This window comes from Cariama cristata, unplaced genomic scaffold, assembly GCF_000690535.1.
Source record: "Cariama cristata isolate BGI_N322 unplaced genomic scaffold, ASM69053v1 scaffold16720, whole genome shotgun sequence".
NCBI lineage: Eukaryota > Metazoa > Chordata > Aves > Cariamiformes > Cariamidae > Cariama > Cariama cristata.
Genome location: NW_009593097.1, coordinates 12,852 through 36,842, shown reverse-complemented (window position 1 = coordinate 36,842; position 23,991 = coordinate 12,852). Strand labels below are relative to the sequence as shown.

Sequence of the window (23,991 nt, the reverse complement as noted above, 5' to 3'; positions counted from 1 at the left end):
ATTTTTTCTTAAGTGGAGCACGCTGTACAGTAGGTTCCCTGTATGTTCTTTTCAAGGCAAAACTAAATGTTACGGCAATTACATCAACAGTGATAAACACCAGTTGCCCTAAAATGAGGGAGGGCCTCTGACTCAGATCTAATCTTTGCCACCCAACAGCCGAAGTAGCAATAAAATAATAATCCCTACCTTAGCTAAATAATCCCACCACTCACTACACACATGAACGCAGTTGTCCTCTTGGCACTTCAAGGATCTTGCTTCAAAACCTGATTTATCCAAACCAGACTGAAGTTTATAATCATTTGAAAGAAAATTAACTGAACACAAGTTTAAGGGTTTTCATGGTGCGTAACTTCAAAAATTCAGTGTATTTCAACAACACTGCTTGTACGTAAGTGTTCATCAATTAAGGGTTTCTAAAAAGTTACCCAGGTTGTCACTGTAGCTAAAGAATGCAGCATATAGGGTCTTTACGGATGCAGTTAGGGACACATAAATGAAGAAACCAGACTTGCATCCACCACAGAAGTATTTCTCACACAGGTAATTTCACCTTTCCATCCAACTTCAATGACATTGTTAAACAAAAATGTAAAACTAAATACTGAAGAACCCAAAAGAACAAAAGAGTAACTAAAAGAAATAAAAACATGATGTTTAAAATTAGTAAGAAGTCTTGTCAAGGATGATCAATTAATATGTCGTTTTGCTTCTTCTCCACAGCAGTGCATGCAGCTGGTTGAATAGTATACATCAACCTGAAATCTGCTAAAAGGAAAGTCTGAGACAGCATAGGGATTTGGTGTCCTGAAGATACACGTGGATGATTTTGGTTTTTATTTTTTGGGTTTGTGGTTTTTGTTTTTTTAAATAAAAGTATTTCTTCTCCATTATGCAACATAGTGGTACTGATTGGGGTTGTCTTTGTCTCTCTCCATATAGTCTCTGTCAATGAGGGATTCAATCCTCTTTTTCAAGTCTCCAGGCTACAAGAAAAGATGAGATTAGTGCAACAGTTAGCAATATAAATGCAAATATATTTTATTTTAAAAAAATAGGACTGCTAACAGCTACATAAGAAAATGAGCCACAGTAAATATCTGAATGTAATTTCCTACTGCATATTTCTGTTCACACACTCATTTTAATACCTTAATCTTTGGATTTGATTCAGACGTTTCACATTTTACTTTTACAGACAAGCTGAATGGAAAAATATATTACGCATTTTTAGATAGTCCTAGGATGGTTTGAAAAACGAAGTCAGTTACCTTTACAGGAAATTTCAGTTGATTATACAATTCAGAAACAAGGAGATTATGACCAAGAGTCTTTCTCATCTTCATTATTCGTACAATAGCAGCATCAATCTGATATTGCCTGTCTTGAAATACTCTTTCAGTTGTGCTGACCTGTTCCTCGACCTAAAGAACAATGCAACACCACAAATCATATCACCTTTTATTGCTATTTTTTATCAAGTGTATTTCTCTAGTTAACCTTTACAATGAAATGCAATTCATGTATTCTTATTCAAGACAGATGCATGCATTACCACATGCTAAGAGCTAAGTGATTCTGAAGTGTACTGCTAAAACAAGCCAAAGATAAAATTAAGAATAACATAAAGAAAACAATAACATACGTCTGTCTTTAAATCTATTTGATAAATTAAACTAAATCTTAAACAACTCCCTTTAGATTTTTGAAAGAACACGTAACAGTTTGACAGCCCAAATACAGTAGTCTTTTGTATCAAACTGATCAACTCAAGGGATTTTAATATGCAAAGGCAAAAAGTAAACAAGTCAATGTTAATTAAAACATGTCACCTTGTGTCAAGAATTGGGATTCATGTACAACAAAGACATCCACTGCAAAACCAGGGGCAGCCCTGACCTTAATAACTCTCTTACCCGCTAAATAAAGAAGTGACACGGTGACATGAGTCATGAGTTCAACCTAGCACCAACACTTCAGCCACAGAAACTTCTAAGAGAGACCGAAACATCTTCAAGATCCTATCAGTTTAATACATAGGCACTTACATTTGCAAGCACAGAAAGGAACCTAAGTTGTTTCAATTTCAGTGAGTTTTAAAATCTTTATTGCCTCTGCAAGTCATCCTAACTACCAAAAAAATTAAATAGCTGTTTCCTTTCTCCATATGCAAAAACTACGAGAGGAAATGCAGAGATTCTGTCTCCCCATGTGGGACATGGATAAACAGTTAAACAGAATGAATGCAAAAAATAAATACATACTGTTTCTTTCATTTGGATTTGGTTGATCTTTATTCTAAACAATTTATGCTTGAAATCACCATTAAAGATGAATTTATCTCCATCTTCTACGTCCTTGCCCTTTGGATTTTTGATCAATACTCGTGCTTTTCCACAAGCTAAGGACTGCAAGGTTCTTCTTAATTCACTGTCCTCTGTGAAGAATTTCAAAGTATGGGAGAGAGCAGAACAAAACATTAACGTGAAGAGTTTTAGGTGATTAATTTAGAAATAGAACGGAAAAGTTACTGATTTTATGTTAACGCCTTCTTCTAGCTAAGTTCCAACCGGGTAACAACTCACAGCCTTCACGCTCAGTCTCACACCTTTCACAGGTACGTGCTGAGAGCGTGCACAGAATTGCACACGTCAGGAGGACAGACTCGGGCTCAGCTCAGCCAGCTTTCCATCCACAAGTAGTTTCAGAATAGACTTCACATTAACATGAGCCTGGTTTTATTGCTTTAGTTTTGTTTGGTAGGACTTCAGAAGAAAAAAAATCAGTTGATGACGAGAAACTCAGTCTACCTATTTTATAATTTCATCACTATTTTTAACAGAGACCTGAAAATATATAATAAAATAAAAAAATGGAAGTCTAAATTGATAGGAAGATCTTTTGTGAGACGGTAGAGCTGACAGCTATTATAGTCACAAACTTCCCCCACAACAGGAAAGTAGTAGAAACAAGTGAGTGAGGAAAATTTTATGTAGTAAGATTTAAAGCCAAAAGCATTTGGACAAGTAGATAAAATGAGGTCTAAAACATCCTAATAATTATGTTGCAAAATCCTGTATCAAGATTTTCATTAAAACAGCCTCTGCAGTCTCTAGAATACTTTTACTCCCAAAATAAAATTATCACCAAATGTGTTGGATCTCTTGAACAGAGTTTTAGTCTAAAAACTGAACGAAAGGTTTTGCAATCTAGTGCTGAAGTGCGGCGTAGCTGAGTGAAAGATTAACACTATTATTATTTCCAAGAGACTTTAACTTTCACACTGAGTGACCTTTCCCTTTTTTGAACTTCCAGCTGTTCTATGCTTACTACAAAAGCCTTTAAACCACATTGACTAAACAAGCATTTATGATGTTTCACACTTTTTGGGTGTTCCACCTTCAGTAAATGCAGACTGTCGAGTTGTGTTTTTGCCCAAACACAAGGATGCCGTTAAAAACACTCGGTATACTTTGGAGCTTTGCTTCTGCCCTGCACGCTACGTTGCAGGTTACAGAATACCAAAGAGAAGGAATCTGCAATTACCAATCACTGGAGTAAGAGTAAGAACTACAGCTCCTAGAGGCTTTTTTGGTCACGAGAAAGGCAGGTAAAAACATGGAGTAATATTTGGACAACACATCTCAAAGCAGCACGGCTACCAAAGAGAAGGTAAGCGTTCTTTCTCCGAGTGACAGTTTATGCATTTTCTAACTGTAGTAATGTACCAGGGACAATCTCATCTCTTGAAAGAGACTGGCGATAATTTATTGTGACAGTGACTGGAAAACACAAGTTCCAGCTGTGGCCAGTTAATGCAGATGAAGACAGTGATATCCTGAAGGGGCAGAAATCCACGTGCTGGTTCGGTTGGGTTTGGTTTGGTTTTGGTTTTTTTCATTTAGTAATGTGGTAATCATCTGTGAGGTACTCTTCCACTTAGCATGAGGAAAATTCATACGAGTATGACTTTTTGACCTCCAAAAGTACATGTATTTCGTGTTAGATGGCAGTGGAATATAAAGATACAATAGGTAAAGTCTGAAATGCACGCAGAGAGCAGCTGCCCACCTGTTTCGATACTCAAGGGATGCCATATCCAGACACCCACTTACTTTTTAAAGTGCAAGACATTCACAAAACTAACTTGTAATACTGTAAACACAGCTAATACAGAAGCTGCATAAATGAATAACTGTCTGGACAGTAGAACCACAGAATATATCATATTCACATCTGTAAAATATATAAAATAGATAATGAATGTATGAAAGACTTATTAAAGAACTGGAACTCTGGACATGGCTGTCCTATCCTGCCAAGTCCAGAACTGAATACAAATCGCTATGTTTTATTTTGTGAAAGCTCTTGCTTAAGCAACTGAAAGTTTTAAGTCATACTATCTTACTGCTTTCTGCCATACTGACTGGTCATTTCTTTATGTTAACATCAGTGTAACTCTTGAGTGATAGTAAACAACTATTGATCTGACTGGCCCTGTCTTCCGCTGCAGGCAGCGAGGGAGCTGGGGAGACACGACCCACAGACCTGAGGAAGCCCGTGGAAGCACTGCTACGGCTGCTTCAACCAGAGAAGGAAAAGTACCAAACTTGCCAACACTGGGAAATCCCAAATGCCTCACACCTCATTCCAGTACATTATTCATGATGCTTATATAGTGAGAGGTCCACAGGAACACATTAAATAAGCAGAATATAACTTATGATCACCTTTATGGTGTTCTCAATTAAAAAACAATATACGTGCAAGAAGTACCAGAAAGAGCTGGTACAGGTGAACACCAAAGTAAAGGAAGCGGTTAGGGCCAACTCTGCAGGGTTGGGAGGTTCAGTCTTCCTTCCAGTGTGTAGTTCAGAACTGAAGAACAGGCACCCTGGGTCAGAAGGTCCATCTCGCCCAGCGTCCTGCCTCCTGCAATCCAGCCGTGGCCACCAGCGGGTGGGCACAGGGCAGCATCCAAGAGCAAAGCTAATACAGCTCCACACTTGCCTGCTCTTCCTCCTCTCCTCAGCCTACTGCTCTCTAAGTCTCCAGTCACTTAGGGCTCAGGGACTTCCTAAGCCAGGGGTGGTTTCTATGTGTTGAGAAACCTTCAGTGCTTTGCTCTTCCCTGAACCTGTCTCCTTGAATTCTGTAAACTTCCAGCTTTCACAACATGCTCTTTAGTTTTCACCACCATGTGCTCATTTTGGTTTTTCACCCTCTAGTTATTTTTGAGTAAGAAAACAAATCCTTATTCACAGATTTCCATTTACCTTTTGGTCTATTTAGTCTAGTCCTAGCACATACAACTGTTCCTTCTAAAGAAGCTGTCCCATGTCTTCCATCTTTATTCCCCTTCTCTGACCACTTCTTGGATCCACTTTGTTATTTTTAGACAGTGGAGGGAGAAGTCTGACAAACCCTATAGACTTTCTGAAACATTAAAATGTGCCAGCAACTTCACTCCCTTTGAATCCAGATGGAGCCCACCCTTTTTGTATGGGTTCCCACTGTTTCAAAGGCTTTCCTACTTCCTAATAATCCAGACCCTCTTCCATACACCATTTTTTCAAGCATACCTTGCAATTCTGCCCATCTGTCTAGCCCTGCACATGGCATTTAGAACATTTAGAAGCAGTTTCTATGGCAAGCCTAATGCCCAGGTTTTGCCCTCCAGAATTTCTATCACGTCCTGTTATTTGTAGTCATGAGCCAGGACCTCTGGTTCAGCCAGGGTTGTCCCTGAGAGCCCGGCTGTCAGCGCCTCTGCCCTTACTGATTAATTCACCGAGCAGCTGCATCACAAATTCAGCTACTTTTTCCAATAACTGAATCACTCTTCTTTTCCAACCAGCCAGGATACCAGCCTTTGGTCGGGTACCACTGAGCGAAAGGATCATCCAAGTAGGGGGAGGCAGGAAGGGCGCAGTGTGGGACCCATTTCTGACATCATTTCTGGCCGTAAGAGTTTCCTCCTCTTTAGAAGTAAGGAGACCGCTAGGTGGGAATGGGACCTCTCTAAAGCAGCTCTGAATGCCTTGCGTAGGTAGAGCCTGGGAAGACAGAGATTTTGTGTCATCCATTGTGGACCATGAACTGTCCTCACTGCTTGCATTCCTATACCATTTTCCCATAGGGGAGAGAAACACAGACAAGGCACTCAGTGCAATGACATAATATAGGTCGGCTCCCAACGACCAATTCTAGCCAGCTGCCTTAAAAACAGTCTATTGAAATCCTTTCTATTGTGCTATAATGGAATGGATTTCCCTGCAGCAGATTGTATCTGGTGCTGTCAGGCAGCCAGAATGCAAGCTCCGAGGTACAGCAATACAAGATGAGAAAAGCAGGATCTGGATCAGGCTTGCGTGAACTTATGTTTGCTCTGTAACCATTGTACTCCGACCTAATAGGCCCCTCAGGACTACCCTGATGCTTATCATTCACGCTGGCATGAGTTTTCTTCAGCTCCCCTAGCATTAATGGAGCGGATGACTAAGCAGCTTGAAGCACTGAGTAGCCAGAGCACCCAGGCTGTACTGCCTTCTGCAACACATCATTCTGAACCACAGGGATTCTTGATATCCTCATTTTAAACTATGTTAGTAAATATATTTCCAATATTTTAGTACTTGTATGGATTCAAATACTCCTTCAGCAGCTGCTGTATTGGGTCGATCTTAAGATGCAACATGTGAAAGCCTACTGGGTTTGACCTGCTGGTTGACACAGAAGTTCCAGAGACTAAAGAGATGACAGTGTTATCATTTAACGCCAATGGCTGTAACTATTTCAAGGAAGTGTAAAAATTAAATTAAAACCAAAAATCACCCAAGAGCATAAGAACACAGTAGGTAGACACTGCAGATGGTTAAAAAGAAAACGGTATTTTTTCCTGAGTTTTCTTTGTCCTTTCTGCCTTCAGGTTTCAAGTGCAGAGGGAGACAGCTGCAGGGTATACAGCCTACAGGACACTGCTCTGCTGAAGAAATCAGAGCCATTGTAAATGGAGCCCTCCAGCAACGGTGATGGAAAACAGGTGGGCAAGCTCTCAGAACAGTTCAATTGAAAATACTCTCTTGAATCCCCCCAAAATGACAGCGTTCTACAATAGGTCATTTTCAAAATACAGTATTTGAAACTGTAATGGAACAAAAACAATCTGTACACACAGCAGTCTTTATCACCACTTGAATTTTAAGAATTGCAATGACACACTTTGTAAACCTAATATGTTGTTAGTAGTACCATACGCTACACAGCTCTTACTATTAATTTTGCGAAACATCTATTTTATCTACACTAGGAAGTACCAGTAGTGTGTTTTCCTCATCTCTTTTTGGTGTGTAGATACTACTGGCTCATAAAGTTTGTCCTAATGACCACAGCAAACTTCTTAAAATTAGGCATTTACATACCAAATCATAGGTGGCAATCACTCGATGAACAAATTTAAAAATAAAAAAAAGTATTCTTCCTACCTACACCAGTGGCCATTTTAATTTCTTCAAAACTGAATTCATCTCCTTCGTTAAACATAAGCAAAACTAATGTCTGAAAGAGCGATACTTGAAATTCTTTTTTTTTTAAAAAAGAAATACCAAATAATTAGAAGTAATATTTGAACATTTTCTATTATATCCCTCAAATCTGACAAGTTATAGAAGCTATACAACCTTTTTTCTATTTCTAGAAGAAATGTGCATTTTAGAATGCCTAGCACACAGAAGAATCTGCCTGAATGCCATATCAAGGAAACAGGATATTTTTAAAACCTCTTTTTTGCAACACAGCACACAGCAGAAGCTCATTATAATGGCCTTGTATTTACTTGACATAATTTACTTCGTTTTAATTACAATATAGGAAATTCTGGCTTTGCTGCCATAAATAGTGAATCACTTCATACTTCACCCAAGTTTCATTTTAGAGATGAGCAAACGCATACAAAAGAAATGTTGGCATTGGATCAAATACGAAAGAAACAGAAGGTAATTTTGGTTTACTATAATACGGAGTGACAGTATTATCACTAGCACAATGTTTGTACAAACAGGCAATGGAAAGGCAAGAAATAACTCAAACTCTTCAGGCACCTGTAAACACTTCTGTCAATGGACAACTACAAACCTATCCATCTTGCTGTTCTGTAATGCCTAAACCTCAAAGTTTCATACTCACAATGAGTTAGTAAAAGAAGTCAAGTTTTTTTTGTCTTTGCTCTGGCTCAATTCAGCTGTGTTATTAGCAAGGCAAGATATTCCATGAGACAAAACAAAACCACATTAAGAAACCATGTGGTTATTTAAGACTTAAATAATTCAACAAGCATTTAAATTTTAACCACAGTCATTACATGACTAAACACCCTTCAGTCTCTTTTTGTATCAGTGAAGCATACCAAAAGCATCACCTGTATTTCTATGATCAAAACAATTCCATATTCAAAATAAAAAGATGCTGGATTATTTTTTTCATTAATTTCCTGCTTTATTACAACTTTCTTTATTCAAACGAGCAACAATTCCAATGAAATGAATACAAATGTTACCAAAACGTATCACACTGTTGTCTTCCATTAGCTAGGTAGTATTTCAGTTTAGTTACAAAAAGCCTACTTTCTGTACAAAGTAACAGTATTAAATTGTGATTGATCCTCTCCACAAAAATCTTACTACCTTTATAAAAAATACAACACACGACTAGATTCTAAATAATTGACTTAAACTTTATCCCAACAGGCTAAGCACAAAACAAGCAAACTTACTTCCTTAAATTCCGCCTTTAGGACAGCATGCCCTAAAGTGGTCTGCCACTGAAGCTTTCGACCACTGTGCTTCCCCAGGTAAAAGGTTTTAAATACCTCTTGAAGCTTTATCATCTGTAAAGTAAGGAGAGAAAAACATTTATTAGCGTTATACCAGTGCAGTGATGCTGGATGATTTCACACATCTGATTTCTTTATTCTCCTCCACAATGTTTCATAATAAGCGGTGTTGTACGAAAAGCTAAATCCGAAGGGGAAAATTCTGCTCTCAAGTACACTGGTACTATTATGCACAAAAGAAAGTCTCAATTAAAAATAGCTTTTAATTTCCCTTTTTTGTTTGTTTGTTTTAAGTAAAAGTAAAATAAACCCCCTGTAGAGGGTTTTAAACCTCAAAAATAAATGCCAGTTTTGTCCTGGACTTTGAATCTGACCAAGAAGTCACCGGACAAAAAGCATACATCTCACACCTCTACACTGAATATTACCCTCTCAACTTAGAAGCAACCTTTTCTCAGGCAAATGCCATTTAAATGCAGGGGCTACTTTTGTGTGACACATTGCAGGGAACAGAGGAAGGATCTTTCAGGAAAAAAGAACGTGCAGTAATATAACTATTGGCTAGATCAAAGTGCCTAACCAATGTAGTTAAAGATTGACTAAATTACGGTGAACTGTCCAATTTTAAACTTTTAAGTGCTTGACCGCAGTATTAAGTAGGACACTGATTTTATCTTAATACTAATTTCATATGATTATTATTAAAAATGTAAGAAAACCACATTCAGTGAAATAATCATCCAAAAAATAGTGGGTTTTATGCACTACATTTTATTTTTTGCAATTTTGGAATCTTTAAGATGAGATAAACCCCTTAAATGTCTAGCAGAAAAACATTAAATGAAGGGCATTAGTTCACCATACGATAGCGATTGTGATTCCACTCTCTAAAGTGCCTGTAGAAGAATTCAATCACTAACCTCTGAATTTAAGTGGACTTCCATAGGTGTGTAAGTTGGCCAGTATCCCATAGTCAATATATTTACTGTCAGGTCTATATTTCCTGGGTCACTTTGGTTCTGCATATACTAAAATACAAGAGACAAAAATCGTTCAAGCACACTGTCTGCATGCTAAGTTAGAAAATACATATACTTAAATTAGAAATTTAAAATTAGTGTAACAATGAAGAATTTCTACAGGCCACATCCTTGGTTAGACATGCTCTACCAGGATTTTGAGTCACTATGTAATCCTCCCTCCCCAATTTCAAAACACAGCAAGTGGCTGGAAGTAAAAAGAAAAGAACAACATGCCTTGAAGTATCCTAGACCACTGTCTTGACAGGGTATTAAGGTCAAAGGAACTTTTAATCACACGTAAATAAAGCAAAAGAAAAGCTTTTGATCGGAAGCCAGGGCAAGAACTGTAAGATCAAAAGGATCCCCTGGGACTTCCACATCTGTTAAGACAAAACATTTCCATATAATTTGAGCATCGCATCAGTCAAGCTAGACTGCAAAGCCCGGGACAGAAAAGTCACTACAGTATTTTATTAGAGGAGCGGGTGTCCTGCATCAGTTTGCTACCCCAGTATCTTGCCTTCAGTAAGGCCTCAAAACAGGTACCCAGGGAGAAGTGCAACAATGGGCTGAGCACATACAGTATCTCCTCCAAGCACTCCCTCGGTCACCAGCAGGTTGGAAACCCTGGGGCTGAGACATACACAGTTTCTGTGAACTTAGCAGCCTGCAGGGAGTTTCTCTGGTGTGGGTCATTGACAAAGAATTCATCAGAGCAGCAACAGTTTGCAGAATGAAGGGGTATGGACTTTAAAGGATGTCAGACAACTAAATTACTATGTGGTACTTAGACTGTAATTTACTTAAAGGGAAATCAAATAAAACTGTAAAATAAGATTATCTCTGAATAGATATACAATAAATAAATTCTGTTCTATAAATAGAACTGTAAGTAGACTCCGATACTATTACCAGGACCTGCTCAAAAGCCGTTATGTTTAATTTTAGCTTAATCCAAGGTGTAACACCATTAAGCGCTTCCCCATCACTACTGAAAATTTAGTACACAAACAGAAGCTAAACGTACCTGCTTAAACTGAACCATGACATCTTTTGACAGTTCCATGTCCTTGAACATGCCCTCCAGTTTGCTGGTAAAAGCAGCGCCACATTCTGTCACATGAATTAAAGCAAAGATCTCACAATTACAAACAAGCAACAAAGTTTAACCCGAGATAGCTGCGCCAATTTGCCAGGTTACAGAGCACCACAAACAGGTACATGTTTTAAGGATTTTACTCCTCTGTAGGTGCATTAAACGAACCAGTCACATATCCAAGAGGTCAGCCCAATAGTTCTCGCTGAGCACAATGAAAGCTGTGATACGTTGAGCTATTACTTAAAATCTGGCTTGTCACTTCTTAAAGCATGAGAAAATAAGGATTCCAATTTACATGCCAAAAAGTAATAAAAATTTAACACATCTGAAGACGCCTACCATGTTTAAGCTTTGACAGCATGGACTTCTCAGCATCTACTGATGCACTTTTTCCAACAAGCAGTCTTTTGGCCAAGTCTTTCTTATAAAACGCTTCAAACACGTCTTTACCTGTATGGAAATTGAAACAAAAATAAAATACAACTGAAACCATGCATTCTGTTTGCAACATTGCACTTCAGGTTTGTGACACAAGCTTTTCTCATGACATGCTGACCAGCAAAACAATATTTATTATGCAACAGTGAAGAAAAACATGTAGACAACTTGTTCTTTTTATATTTTAATGATTTTCTTGACATATTTTGCAAAACTTTTACGTCTTTCTTTCCCCCCCTCAGAAACATGGGCTGTTTCGTATTACCCATTGGATCAGCTGCAAATCACATGAATTTATTCTGGGGTCCAGAAGAACATTCTCCCTCCAGTGGTCTGATTTATTAAAATTAAAAAAAAAAGGGGGGAAAGAAAAAGGGTTCCTATGTATTAAAGAAATATCCTTTAAAAGCCTAAGGTCAAGAAAAATTGACAGAAGTCTTCTCACTCGGTTTGCCAATAAAATAAAGAAGTCATACAGGCGCCCACAAATTTTCACACCTTAAACCAGAGCTTCTGAAAATCTTTTCTATTGATAGTGCAAAGATATCAGCAAGTTGTTTCACTTGTAAGAGGAAGAAATCCACTGTAACTGAAGGTACTATTTGCACTGCCTACAGTAGCCCCATTCTCTGATACTCCTCTTCCTCCTCCAGCCTGCCCTCCGGTGAAGTGCTGTTTCATGAAGCAGCACCAAGATAATATAGAAGATCCCAATGCCCAGAAACTAACTACTAATTATCATCTGCTCTTAAAAGGACTCTTACACACTACATAGCTCAAAACAAATTTGCATTTTTGGTTCAGTGCTACAAAAAAATATTAAGAGAAAAACATTAACAGAAATTCATCTCTTGGGCTGACAAGTTGCCAGTGATACTGTTTTCATTCACCATCTCCATCCAATACCCTTTGCATTTGACAAAAATCATGATGCAAACGATACTACTTTATGACTGATTTCTTGTCTGCTTTCCCATTATATTGTACTTGGTTTGGATTTTATTGGGAAAGAACCCCACAAATCTCAGAACAAACTAATACAGCATTGGGTAGTTCCTGCTTATTCCACCCCAGCCCAGGATACACATCCCACTTCCCTCAAAACAGTGACCATACATCTCTATGGGACTCAAACCACACGTTTTTTCCCTGATATCCAACCTAGGGAAAAAAAAAAAATAAAAAATCTCCTAACACATTCGAGGGTTTTGCTCAGATAGGGACACACACAAGGGAAGTGCATTTCACAGGCAGTAAAACACAGCAATAACATTTTCTCCCATCATTCTGAGCCCTCCTCTGTGTTCATTCTCAGCCATGATGAGAAAAGACAAGTCATTAGTTGCTGGGTTTTCATGTACTTTGCACCTACGACATACTGCGGTGGGCAGACAAGAGAAAATCTGTACTAGCCTTTCTGTTCTCTGTCATTAGAGGAGAGATTGTGCTTACAGATATGGTTAATTTATGTGAAAAAACTTCCACCAACAGTTCTAACTCTTAGGTCTCCACTCACAGACTGTAAAAGGTTTGTAACTTGCCAATCTCCACAGAACAAGTTTATCCTCCCTGGTGTATTTATTGTGCTCCTTCAGATGTAAGGCAACCTGAATTTAAGACCAAGTCAAGCAGAAACTCGTGCTAAAAAAGATCTCTTGCAGTCAGAGGAATGCAGTTCTGCTAGTAGCAAGGAAAACAGTTTTAATTGCATCAATGGTGAACTGCTATTTCTTACCGTGAATGAATCTAAATATGATCATGATTTTGTCAAGGATTCTTTCCAGCTCTTCATCTGTTGCTTCTTTATTACCAGCTCTCAACTTGGAATCCACATATTTTGCTACAAATAAATAAAACAGTTTAACAGCTTTAGAAAAAAAAATAAATCTAAAATAACCAACTTAAGCATCTCCCACTTGAAATACTACTATATGTTAAATATTACTATATGTTGAAATACAGGATAAGTGTTAAATTTTCTGTTTTCCCTTTTCCCATCCCTCTGTCCAGTGGAATGACAGAGCCCTACTGTACTACTGCCATAATGGAAATCTATCACAAAATGGAACTATCCAAGAAAAAAAAGATCGATACAGTATAATCATTACAATTAATGCATTAGAAATTCCCACATTTTGTGTTATAGTCATAGCAAGAACATTACTTGTTGAAAGACAATGTTTTGGAAGTGTACAATGTGTATGAATGTATTTTATGAGAAACAGAAACAAACAACACAAAGAGGACTGTATTTTTGTAGAGCTTTACCATGTCCCTCATGCTTGTTGATAGGGGCATACCAAAATTTAAACAGAAGCAATGCTTTCAAGTTAGTAGCTTCAGAATGCCAGAAACAAGGTTAAGCCATGAGTTTAGCAAAGTATTTATTAAGCCACATTACTATCCTTGTACAACCTTCTGTGTAAGAAGGAAACCTTTGCAGGAGCTGAAAGACCACAATCCACAAATGACAGCGGCCCGTATCATGGCTTTAACCTGTTTCGCTAGGTTGTGCAATTTGACCTACAGAAAGCTGGTTTTAAAAGGAAACCACAAGGTTAGTTGAATAAAAGCAAAAGAATGTTCATAGGAGAAAACAAGCAACCAAGGAGCAGGATCTTCTCCTGGTGTAAAATGCTACAGCTCCAGTTTCGCTGCAGGCAAAACAGTCAGAACAGCTTTTGCCAGCTCAGGGATAAACCAAATAATAGTATTTTCAGGATGTTTTTATTATTTTTCCCCTTAATGAGCAGTAGTTCCCCCTTCAAGGTAATAAATTTTTTTTCTCTATTAAAACTCCTTGTATCTGAAGGCTTTAAAATTGTTCTCCCAACCTCAGCCTTCAAGGCAGATAGATGGGCTGTACTTAGCCCTTTCCAAGACATCTAGAACATCCAAAGAACCCCTCTACTACCACAATTAAAAACAGTTCCCTTTTTGTTTTGCCACACGTGCTCTCCCCCCTAACCATTTCCTGCACTCGTAGCATCAGCATTACGCTCTCTGAGCAGTTGTCAGCACCAGGCACCGTGCAAGCAGCAGAGCGCAGGGACAGCAGCAGCTGGCATGCTCCATCAGGACGCCGCGCACACCCCAGCTTTTCGAACCCCCAGAGTTAACTTTTGCCTCATATCCCAAAAACAAGTCTCCTAAAGCAGAATGCGTACTGCATCGCTACTGCACTAGCACACTCAGCAGCATTATCTTACCATGCCTTCCACAGATTTTTGAAATATTTTACAGAAAAATATTTGTGTACCTATCAATTCTGCAGGCTTATTTGGTCTCTTGTTGATAAATGTTTCAAAGGACTCCTTCATCAAGTTTATAAATTTTTCATTTTTCTGAAAGCACACTTCTATGATATGGTCCACTTTATCCTTAAAATCTAGTAGCTCTTGCACCATATCCTTGTCTTTTTCAGGATTAACCACTATTGTTGTCCCAAAGTTCTGTAAAACAAACACTTTCGATAATAAAATACTTTAGAGTGCTACCTATCTCCCCCAACAGACACATTTACCCTTATAAAATTTATCATTAGAAAGTATAATTTTTATTTTTACAAAGCTACTTATGTGACTTCAAGTTTCCAAAACATGAGATGCATTGAAATTTAAAATAAAAACCCAGACACACATTAATGGATTTCAAACATTAGTGTTTGATTTAAAGATTATACACATTTAAGACAAAAGCTTAAAAAAAAAAAAAGAAGATACACAGTAGACAAGACTGTATGATGTGTAAGTTTACAGTTAGATACAGAGCTACATGATTCATGTAAAAGAAATTATACGGAAACTGCCTCAGAAATATTAAGTGTAATGGAAAAATTCGCACTATTTTTCTTAAATCCACTAGAGAGCTCTACTGATGGAACAGGTGGTGAAAATTCAACCGCTGTTCATCACTCCAAGATTTCTCTTTCAGCAAGGGCTTAAAAGCAAAAAAACCTTGCTGACTTGCAATAAAACAAAATTTTCCCATTCACAAGAAGCAGCCACAGACTTGGCTTTCATTTCTTGTTCCTACGTTTATTATCTTGAAGTTAGAGATACAATACCGTTTGTCTAGTGAACCAAAATATCCTGTAAGGGAGGATTTTAACCTATCAGACAATTTACAATTGCCTAGTAACACTGAGCAGTGCCGTCGGCAGAATGATCGGTTTTCCAGTGTGAGACAGAGGAACATCTGCACAGTAACAGCAAAGCAGTATTCAATCGGTGTACTTTCACCAACTGAAGTATGTTAGCCATAACAACAGTCAAAGAGAGATGGGTAAATCCCTCCCAAACCTCAGAATTTCCACTTCAACATCTAATTATCCACTGTGATCTTTCACTGAGATCTTTCTCAAGTAACATTCAGAGTGAGGCCAAACACAAGGCTGGCCAAGGTCCTTAGATTCAATATGTGTATCATGGAACGGTCTGGGTTGGAAGGGACCTCTGAAGATCATCTACTCCATCATATCTTACACTTAGCACAATTTCTCCTTCATTAAGACAGCATTTGGACATCTCACAGTCTCTATCAGTCACATTCACAAATTGCAGGGCATTGCCCCCATTCTGCAAATGGCAAACCAAGATACAGACAGCCAAGTGGCACCTCTGAAATCATACAAAGGTGCCTACAGTAGAGCACAGACTTTCACCCCAGTAACTTGGCATGCTCTCTGTGCCTCTCCTTACACCAGCTCACAAGATAAAAGTTAAAAGTTCTTGAAGCCTCACTTTAATGCATTCTGTCATACAGAATGTTTGAAAGGAGGAGATTTACTGACAGTATAAAAAATGGTTTCTAGCTTTTTGAGTTGGTAAAAAATTTTCTTAGAAACAAAGCCATAAAAGGTCTGATTCTGAGACACAAGGTATGATAAGCCAACTTAACAACTCACTGCCGTGAAAGGAGAGGTTCTAGTCCTCCTCCTCTTATTTTCCTACCTGTCCCAAATTCCTGCTTCTTTCCTTGGGCCAGCACATGGACTTTTCTGTGAGCCTCTTTAGCTCACTAAACCTGGCATAAACTGACCTTGCCCAGGTACTGTGTTAAAACAGATCACAAAAGAGTCTATGGCGGGGCAGGCAGCACAAGGGTTAAGTCAGGAGCATGATCAGGGAGCAAGGAAGAAGAAAGATGTTCCTTCTCAGCCACAGCAAGCTGTTCAATTGGGCCAGCTGCCTATGGATCCACGGGCTGCATATGGGGACAGGGGACAACACCCTGCAGAGCAAACTCCAGCTCAGCTCTGGGGGCAGAGGGATGACTACATCCCACTCCCATGGGCTGCACACTGGTGGGCCATGCCGAACTCCAGACACGGGTGTGCAGGAAAGGCACCTCTGAAACAGACTGATGCTGTGCACTTAGTCCTGAAGGCTGATGAACACGTGGGAGATTCAGGGGAGAACCATCACACCAGGAATTATCAACTCCAGAGAGAACTGTCTTCTGTGAAGCTTTCCTGCTTCCACCTTGGAAGAGCGCTGGAGCGTAAGCTCTCTGGAGCAGCATACTATATGCATAGTATGCTGTGCAAAACAAAACTGAAGCATCTAAATACGACTTTGATGATGGGTTATTTTCAAGAGGAGTATTCGGTTCCAAATAGCTTAAACATTCATCAGCATTGCTGTAGGGTGGTTACATGTAGCACTGCTGACCTACATTAGAATAGCTACATTCTGATGTTTCACTGATTTTGCAGATATGTAAACAGCTGAATGTATCTGTAGCAAAACACAACACACAGTACAGTCCAGCATACTCTAAACACATGTCCATGTGGTTCTATTTAAAAGCAAAACAAACCAAAATAACTTCTTGTATAACATTCAAATCTATAAGGAAAGCCATTTCCAAGTAGAAATTTAAAACTAAAGCTTAGGTGTTTTTCATCATGTGACTGCTATTGGGGGGAAGCATTAACATCCCTCCCCATATTTACTTAAAACAGAATTTTGATGCATACCCCTACATATTATTCTTGGTTTTGATAGAAGAAATATATGATAACAGCATAAATTTTGACATTAGTAAGAGACCTTTGAAATACCTTGATGTATTCACTCCAATGTTGCAAAAGGATCTGCTGCCCACCTTTTACCCGGCTGAACAGCTGGTATGTCTGGGTCAAATCTGATATTCTATTTTCATCGAGCAGGTTATCAAGTCCTAAAAAAATTAAATTAGAAGAAAGAGCAAATTTGAATACAGCTGCATAAATAGTTAGAAATATATTAGAAAATATATTAGAAAAACCTCTATGAAATACATCAAAAGACAAGAAGTATGAACTTTTTAAGATGAAATTTCTGAAAGCAAGAGATATGTTCAGGGTTAACATGTCCCCTTGCTTAAACTGGTTGAAATGACTGATGGTATATTTTAAAACTATTTCAACCGAAGTACTTTCCCAACAAGGTGCTGATTGTAGGCCTTTTGCAGAACATTTATGAACGGTGCTTGATTTGAAGGGTACAGTTTTATCAAGAACCTCTACAGAATGTCAGAAAACAGTAAGCTAAGTAAACTGCCCCAAAATTTAAAGTAAATACTTTGCAAGATTTTTGCTGTGGAGCCATGTTTTTAGATTAAGAATGTGCTATGAATTGTCTATGCTCATACCAATGGAATAACACAAGACTACAAATTTCTTCCAAGCCACTTTTGCCTTTATCGATTCAGCCTACATGAGACTAAGCTTTGGACTAACAAGTGGAGAAGTGAAGCTCAAGGCAAAATGTGAAGCATGTAACACAATGGACACATTTTTACATTTGAGAATATGATGAATGTAGTTCCAATGTAGTCAGAGACACATTGCCTGGTGTTGGTGGGAGTAATATGGGAGGGTAGCGTCAAAGATTTATGGCATTTTTTTAAATCCAGAAAGCTTGATTTTACACAGGTTGACACCTCACATCATCAGTGTAGCTGACACCATGCAACTGTCCTACGTCACAAAATATATTTCATTAATCTCAATTTTTAAATGGTATTAGATTACAAAGAATTTTCAATCGCTACTGGATTATGCCATTTTCTACTACATTCTTCATCTTAAAAATACTTTCACTGTACATTATAACTTACATGTTCAGAAAGGCAACCAATGTTCAAGAATGATGTCAGGTAAGGTAAACTTTTGCCTGATATTTTGAGATTTCCTAAACTTCTGAGATATCAGAAGAATGGACATACTTTAAATGTAAGAAAACAGATTACAAACTCTTGAATGCATGGGATTGGTGTTCTGCTGGCATTGAACAAAGAAATGCCCATTCCATCACATCCAAGCATCATTCATTTAAAGACACCAATACACTAACTGCTTTATTATAACCTAGATGATAAAGTTTAACCTTCCTTCTTCCTCTGGCATTTGAGATGTCTGACTGAAAAAAATATTATGTCAAATATTTGACAAATGAAAAAGACATACAGGAAAGGTCTCTGATGCAAGGCTTCACACAACTTCCAGAAAGCACTGCCACAGCGTTGGAAAAAATTATTATACTCACAATGAAAAAAAAAAAGAACCCACCATTATCTAGTCAATGGCAGTTGTAGTAACAGAAAAAAAATAGATTTCTTATACATACCCTGTATTTGTAAGCTTTTTCCCCCCTGTATCAAACTGACTACATCACATGCCTTCTCCTAAGGAACAAAAACTACAAAAGGCAGCATCATCTTCTACTTGCATGGAATACTAGCATGTTATAAGCAAATTACAATGTGCCCTGGATTGAATGAAAGTAGAAAGTTATGCAAGTCAAGTGATGTTAGACCTTTTTTTTTTCAAATGCAGACATGGAATACAAAAGCTGATCCAACAATGCTACAGTCCTAAAATGTAGCAACTAGAAAAATGTATAAATCTCTTCATATCTACATGGATAGTACACATACATTATAAACCAAGAAAAAGTTCATGTTAAAACAAGAAAACATACTTTCTGGTTAAGCCAACTGATAAACAAATGTGTCACTGGAAAAGTTACTTAAATTAAAGAGCAGGCAAAATTGACATATATCAACAACCTTCTGTTTATGATAAGCTTAAGAATAGCTAAGATGGAGTGACCATGCTTAGTTTTATAAATGTACTGAAAATAGTGAAATAACCTACTCATAGAGTAGTTCAGAGAGAACTGTGAGCGTATGTCTATCTTTAAAGACGATGAAGAAAGAAGTGAAAGGTGTATTTATATCAACCTGAAAGTATTAACAAACATGGATGTGATGGAGCTTGAAGATATCAGACTACTTGGGACATCTGTTTTACAGCACTAAAGGAAACAAAGGTGTAAGGACAATTCGCTGGAAGATTTGAAACCTAAAATATGGCTACTGCAAGAAAAGGAAAGGATCATTTAAAGTACTAAAAGATCAGGGAATACTGACCAAACCCAGAAATTCAATGCAACAGGAGAGATTAAAAGTTAAGAGGAACAAAGAAATGATGATTTGAACACACTAATGTCTGAATAAGGACTTCCTAAGAGGACTGCAGCTCTTATCTGAAATTGCCAGAGAAAAGGTAAGATACAGACAAAAGCATATGAAAGTTCATTGCCTTGGAATCTTGTCAGTTCCGGTAACTCACGATTCTTGAGCTACACAATCACAAGAATATCTGAAACTATTGCACTTGAGCTGTGTGATTATCACATAAAAGAAGCTACAACAGTAACTGCAGCTCTCATTTAGATGTTTATATAATTCTAGAAAACAAGCAGTTCCAAAGGTTTAATTCCTAAGCCCACTGCTGCAAGTCAGAGATTTTGGGGGTTTACAAATACAGATTTCTATTTTAGATATCTGTTTCCACGTATAGCATTTACTTGTCAGAGTGGGTGTAACAGTCATAGGGCTGGCTTTCTGTATCTGTGGAAGTTTTTCCCATGGCTAATATAGCTAAATAAAAGCTGTGGAGTTTGTAGTTATTGCAGAGTATGAGAATCTGTTACTTATCAGAGATTACATTAATTTAAAAAAAAAAATACCTTTTTGCAAAATAGCTGATAAATGTTCTCCTAGTAGCTGTTTCTCCACACAAGCAATCAGTGGTTTCCTAAATAACGCAAGAGAAGCATATTAGAAGTATCAGAGTATAAGGGAATTGCCTCCTACCACAGCGTATTTGTGAATAACTTACATTATAATACAAAAAAAAATAACCATAATTTTCTACTTAAAATAGAGGCTACACATTAAGACAAAAATGCCATACATGCTATAAGTCAAGAAAGAAAACAATAAACCATGTATGTAATTTAAAAAAAAAAAAAATCAGGTATGAATACAAAAAAGCAAGTTCTTACACAGTAGAAGAGAGAAGCTTAGATAGCAAAAATCAATATAAAAATGTTTCTGGAAAAAAGTCAAATTGATGTCTTCTTGCAAACAAAGAAGCAAACAAACAAAACAAAACGAAAACCTCCAAGTGTTTGAACTCCAAAACAACACAATACATGGTGGTGATGTTCAAAACTCAAATTTTTCATCTAATTGCATTATGCACCTACATAGGCGTAAATTCAGCTAGAACCACAAGACTCAAATTTGCAAAATATTTTAAATTTGTCCTTGAATTTTCCCTACTTTTCACTATAAATGAAATATTTGTTTGATACATTCACTTTAGACAGGACTGAAAAATAATGGCAAGTTTTCCTTTATGTCTTCTATAGCCTGAAAGAAGAGAGAAATGCCTGAAGTGCAAAGGGATAGTTAATGTCAACGTTTAAACTTCGACTGCTGCTTACAATATGACAACAAAATGTAAGACAACTTTCTGAGTTAAGTTTTATAAAACTGGTTCTCAGACCTTTATTATGTTATGGTATGTTCTTTATTATGTTATGGTATGTTCTCTATTAACTGTCATGTTCTTTATTAAAAAAAAAAATTATAGCTTACTGCAGGTCAAATCACATATGGATTTATAGTGTGTCAGTGACTCTGCAGTACTCCCTGAATGCACATTCTTACTCCAGCAAAACACACACTATTAGTCAACACCCGAGTGAAAAAAGGACAAGCTACCTTGCACAATACATTGGCAGCAGCTGCCCCAAAGCTGATCTACTGTTGAGTCCACATCCTGGACTGCTCATCAGTGATGTTCATGTCCTCTATCCTACACCATAATTTAACCTTTCCTTTTCTTTTCTTTTTTTTTTTTGCCTAATGAGTCTTCCTCTCCCTCAAGGGATTTGTGGTTCATGTTGTTATCAGTACCTGAATGGCTAAAATCAGCCGCTACTTTGATAATGCAAATTTGAGTTCTTACACAACGTTTGTTAACTTCAGTATACACTGATAAATCCTTCCAGACAAATTTCTCCCCCCTTATTCAAAGTATATTTTGATTTTAAACAAATTAGTTTTGATAAAAATAAAGTCTTAAAAAATCCAAGCTGTATCACAAGCACTGTCAACAAGATAGTATCTGTAAGATAACACAGAAATAATCTGTGTCTCTACAACCACCAACAATCACATTGTATTATGAAGGATGCTTAACTTACGCTAAGAATGACAAAACTTGTACTCACTGTGTGCTGTGGTCTAAATATGTTATTACTCTATCTCCTTCTTCTTCCAAACGTTTATTAACATGGTGAAGATATTCTGGGACCTAGTGAGACAAGAGAATGTCAAGTGCAACTACAAAGATATGAAAGGCAGAGAGTCTTGCTCCATGACAATTATTTTAAGCTACAAATTTAAAGAGAGTACAAATTGGAAAGGACTATTGCACGAGAATGTTGTTACATACTACATAATCTGTATTTTCATTAATCAATGTTACTTTATATTAGAAGTATTAACCACACCTGACAGAAAAGAAGAGAAAAACAGAAATCTGAGAATTTTTCAGAGGAAGTTAACTTTTTTCTCAGAACCCTTCTGAGCTAAGCTAGCCCTTCAAGTATCAGAGAGCAGATTTTCAGTTCGTGTGAACCATATAGTTCTATTATTTCAACGGCAGTTTCTCCAGTGGAGTATCTGTTCCTATGGAGAGTTAACACATTTAGCATATATTACGACACAGGTATGAAACTCAGGCTTCAAATGACCAAAACAGTTACACATATGTGCATATATGTACATGTATGCACACACGTACATGTGCATGTATGCATGCACATATATGCATGTAGTTGCATGTGTATGCATTATGTGCATATGCGTAAGTATGTATATACTGTGTAAGTTAGGGCCTTACTCCTTTTGTGTTTTTCCACAGCTTTCCACTAGTTGTATAAAAGCAGTAAGACTCTTGGTCCCAAAATCTGTGCTGAAGCATTTCACCTCAGGTCCCAGGGGAATGCCAAGGAATGAGGTGAATGGAGAAGGATTCGACACAAGGATTCACCTCAGTACAGTGTAAACAGGCATTTTCAAAATGTCTGCAGTGACTCAGAGTTAAAATGGAATTAATAAAGGTAGTCTTCTGTATTTTAGATCACCAAGAAACACATACATTTTCAAAGATAACCACATTTGCAGGCTGCCTGTTGCAGAGCACAATTTTATCTCAAGAGGACAGAAACCAAAAATGTCTTAAGTCTATTTCACTAATAAGGAAAAGAAAAAAACCAGCAAAATAAATGCAACAAAACAGTAAAAAAGTAAACAGTCTACTCAGGTATTAACCACAGAGTAAAATAATGTCAGTAGACATTTTACAGCTCTTGGGCAAAAATAACATTGATGGCACACCTTTAAGCTTTATGTGGAAATGACTTTCTGGTAACGTGACTTTAGCTACACAAAACGTCACTGGGTTTCTCCACTCTTAATTATATATTTCAAGCACCAAGGCAATCTGGAGTCTGCTCTTCCCTTTGATACAATTCTGTGGTCTACATCAAAACACATGAACGTGTACATTGATGATCTTTGAGGTCTCTTCCAACCATAATGATTCTATGATTCTATTTAGTGGGTTTAGCGGGCATGGCGGCATCTGGTATACAGTTGGACTTGATGATCTTTGAGGTCTCTTCCAACCGTAATGATTCTATGGCTCTATGTGTACCTGGGTACCAGTGAATTTCATTGCACATTAACACATCATGGCACTACCAGAAGTTGTCACGTAATGCCACAGCAGATAAAACTAACATAAAAGCAATCACCTACAGCTTGCACTTACCTCTCTTTCTTGCATTAATCTTTGGCCTTCTGCAGCATATAAGCAATTTGTCTCTTCCAAAAACCTCTGTTCAAATGATTCCTTGTAAACCTGCTCAAGAAATTAATGTAGTTACTTACATTAAGCTGCCTGTAAGGGCATGTTTTGGCTGTCAGGCATAGAGGGCAAGTAAAATCTCAAGAACACACACAGTTATGAGAAGTGCCAGAGTAACATTACATTAACACAGAAGTTCTCTCTTTGCCCATTGATTTTAGAAAGACTGAGATCAGAGCTGACTTCCCAGTGCAGCAACAGCGGGTTTGGGTCATCAGTACTCAAATCGTCTAAATCGACAGGCTTCTGTTTATGGCACACAGCCCAGTACCAGTACCCAACATCACAGCACAGCAATGACATCCAATCCACCTGAGCTCAA

General features: G+C 37.7%; 1 protein-coding gene across 1 annotated transcript in view; it reads right to left on the bottom strand.

Moving 5' to 3' along the window:
* Positions 1-893: 893 nt before the first annotated feature.
* The window catches only part of CUL4A (cullin 4A), a 35,880-nt gene continuing 12,782 nt past the window's right edge, over positions 894-23,991 (bottom strand). The window contains exons 7-20 of the mRNA XM_009708958.1: positions 23,574-23,663; positions 21,967-22,049; positions 20,413-20,480; positions 17,457-17,575; positions 14,652-14,844; positions 13,128-13,232; positions 11,294-11,404; positions 10,883-10,968; positions 9,754-9,861; positions 8,769-8,887; positions 7,488-7,588; positions 2,268-2,440; positions 1,275-1,427; positions 894-989 (exon numbers count right to left, since the gene is read on the bottom strand). Of these exons, the coding sequence (XP_009707260.1) occupies positions 894-989; positions 1,275-1,427; positions 2,268-2,440; positions 7,488-7,588; positions 8,769-8,887; positions 9,754-9,861; positions 10,883-10,968; positions 11,294-11,404; positions 13,128-13,232; positions 14,652-14,844; positions 17,457-17,575; positions 20,413-20,480; positions 21,967-22,049; positions 23,574-23,663 (1,605 nt within the window). The remainder of the gene's footprint in view (positions 990-1,274; positions 1,428-2,267; positions 2,441-7,487; positions 7,589-8,768; positions 8,888-9,753; positions 9,862-10,882; positions 10,969-11,293; positions 11,405-13,127; positions 13,233-14,651; positions 14,845-17,456; positions 17,576-20,412; positions 20,481-21,966; positions 22,050-23,573; positions 23,664-23,991) is intronic.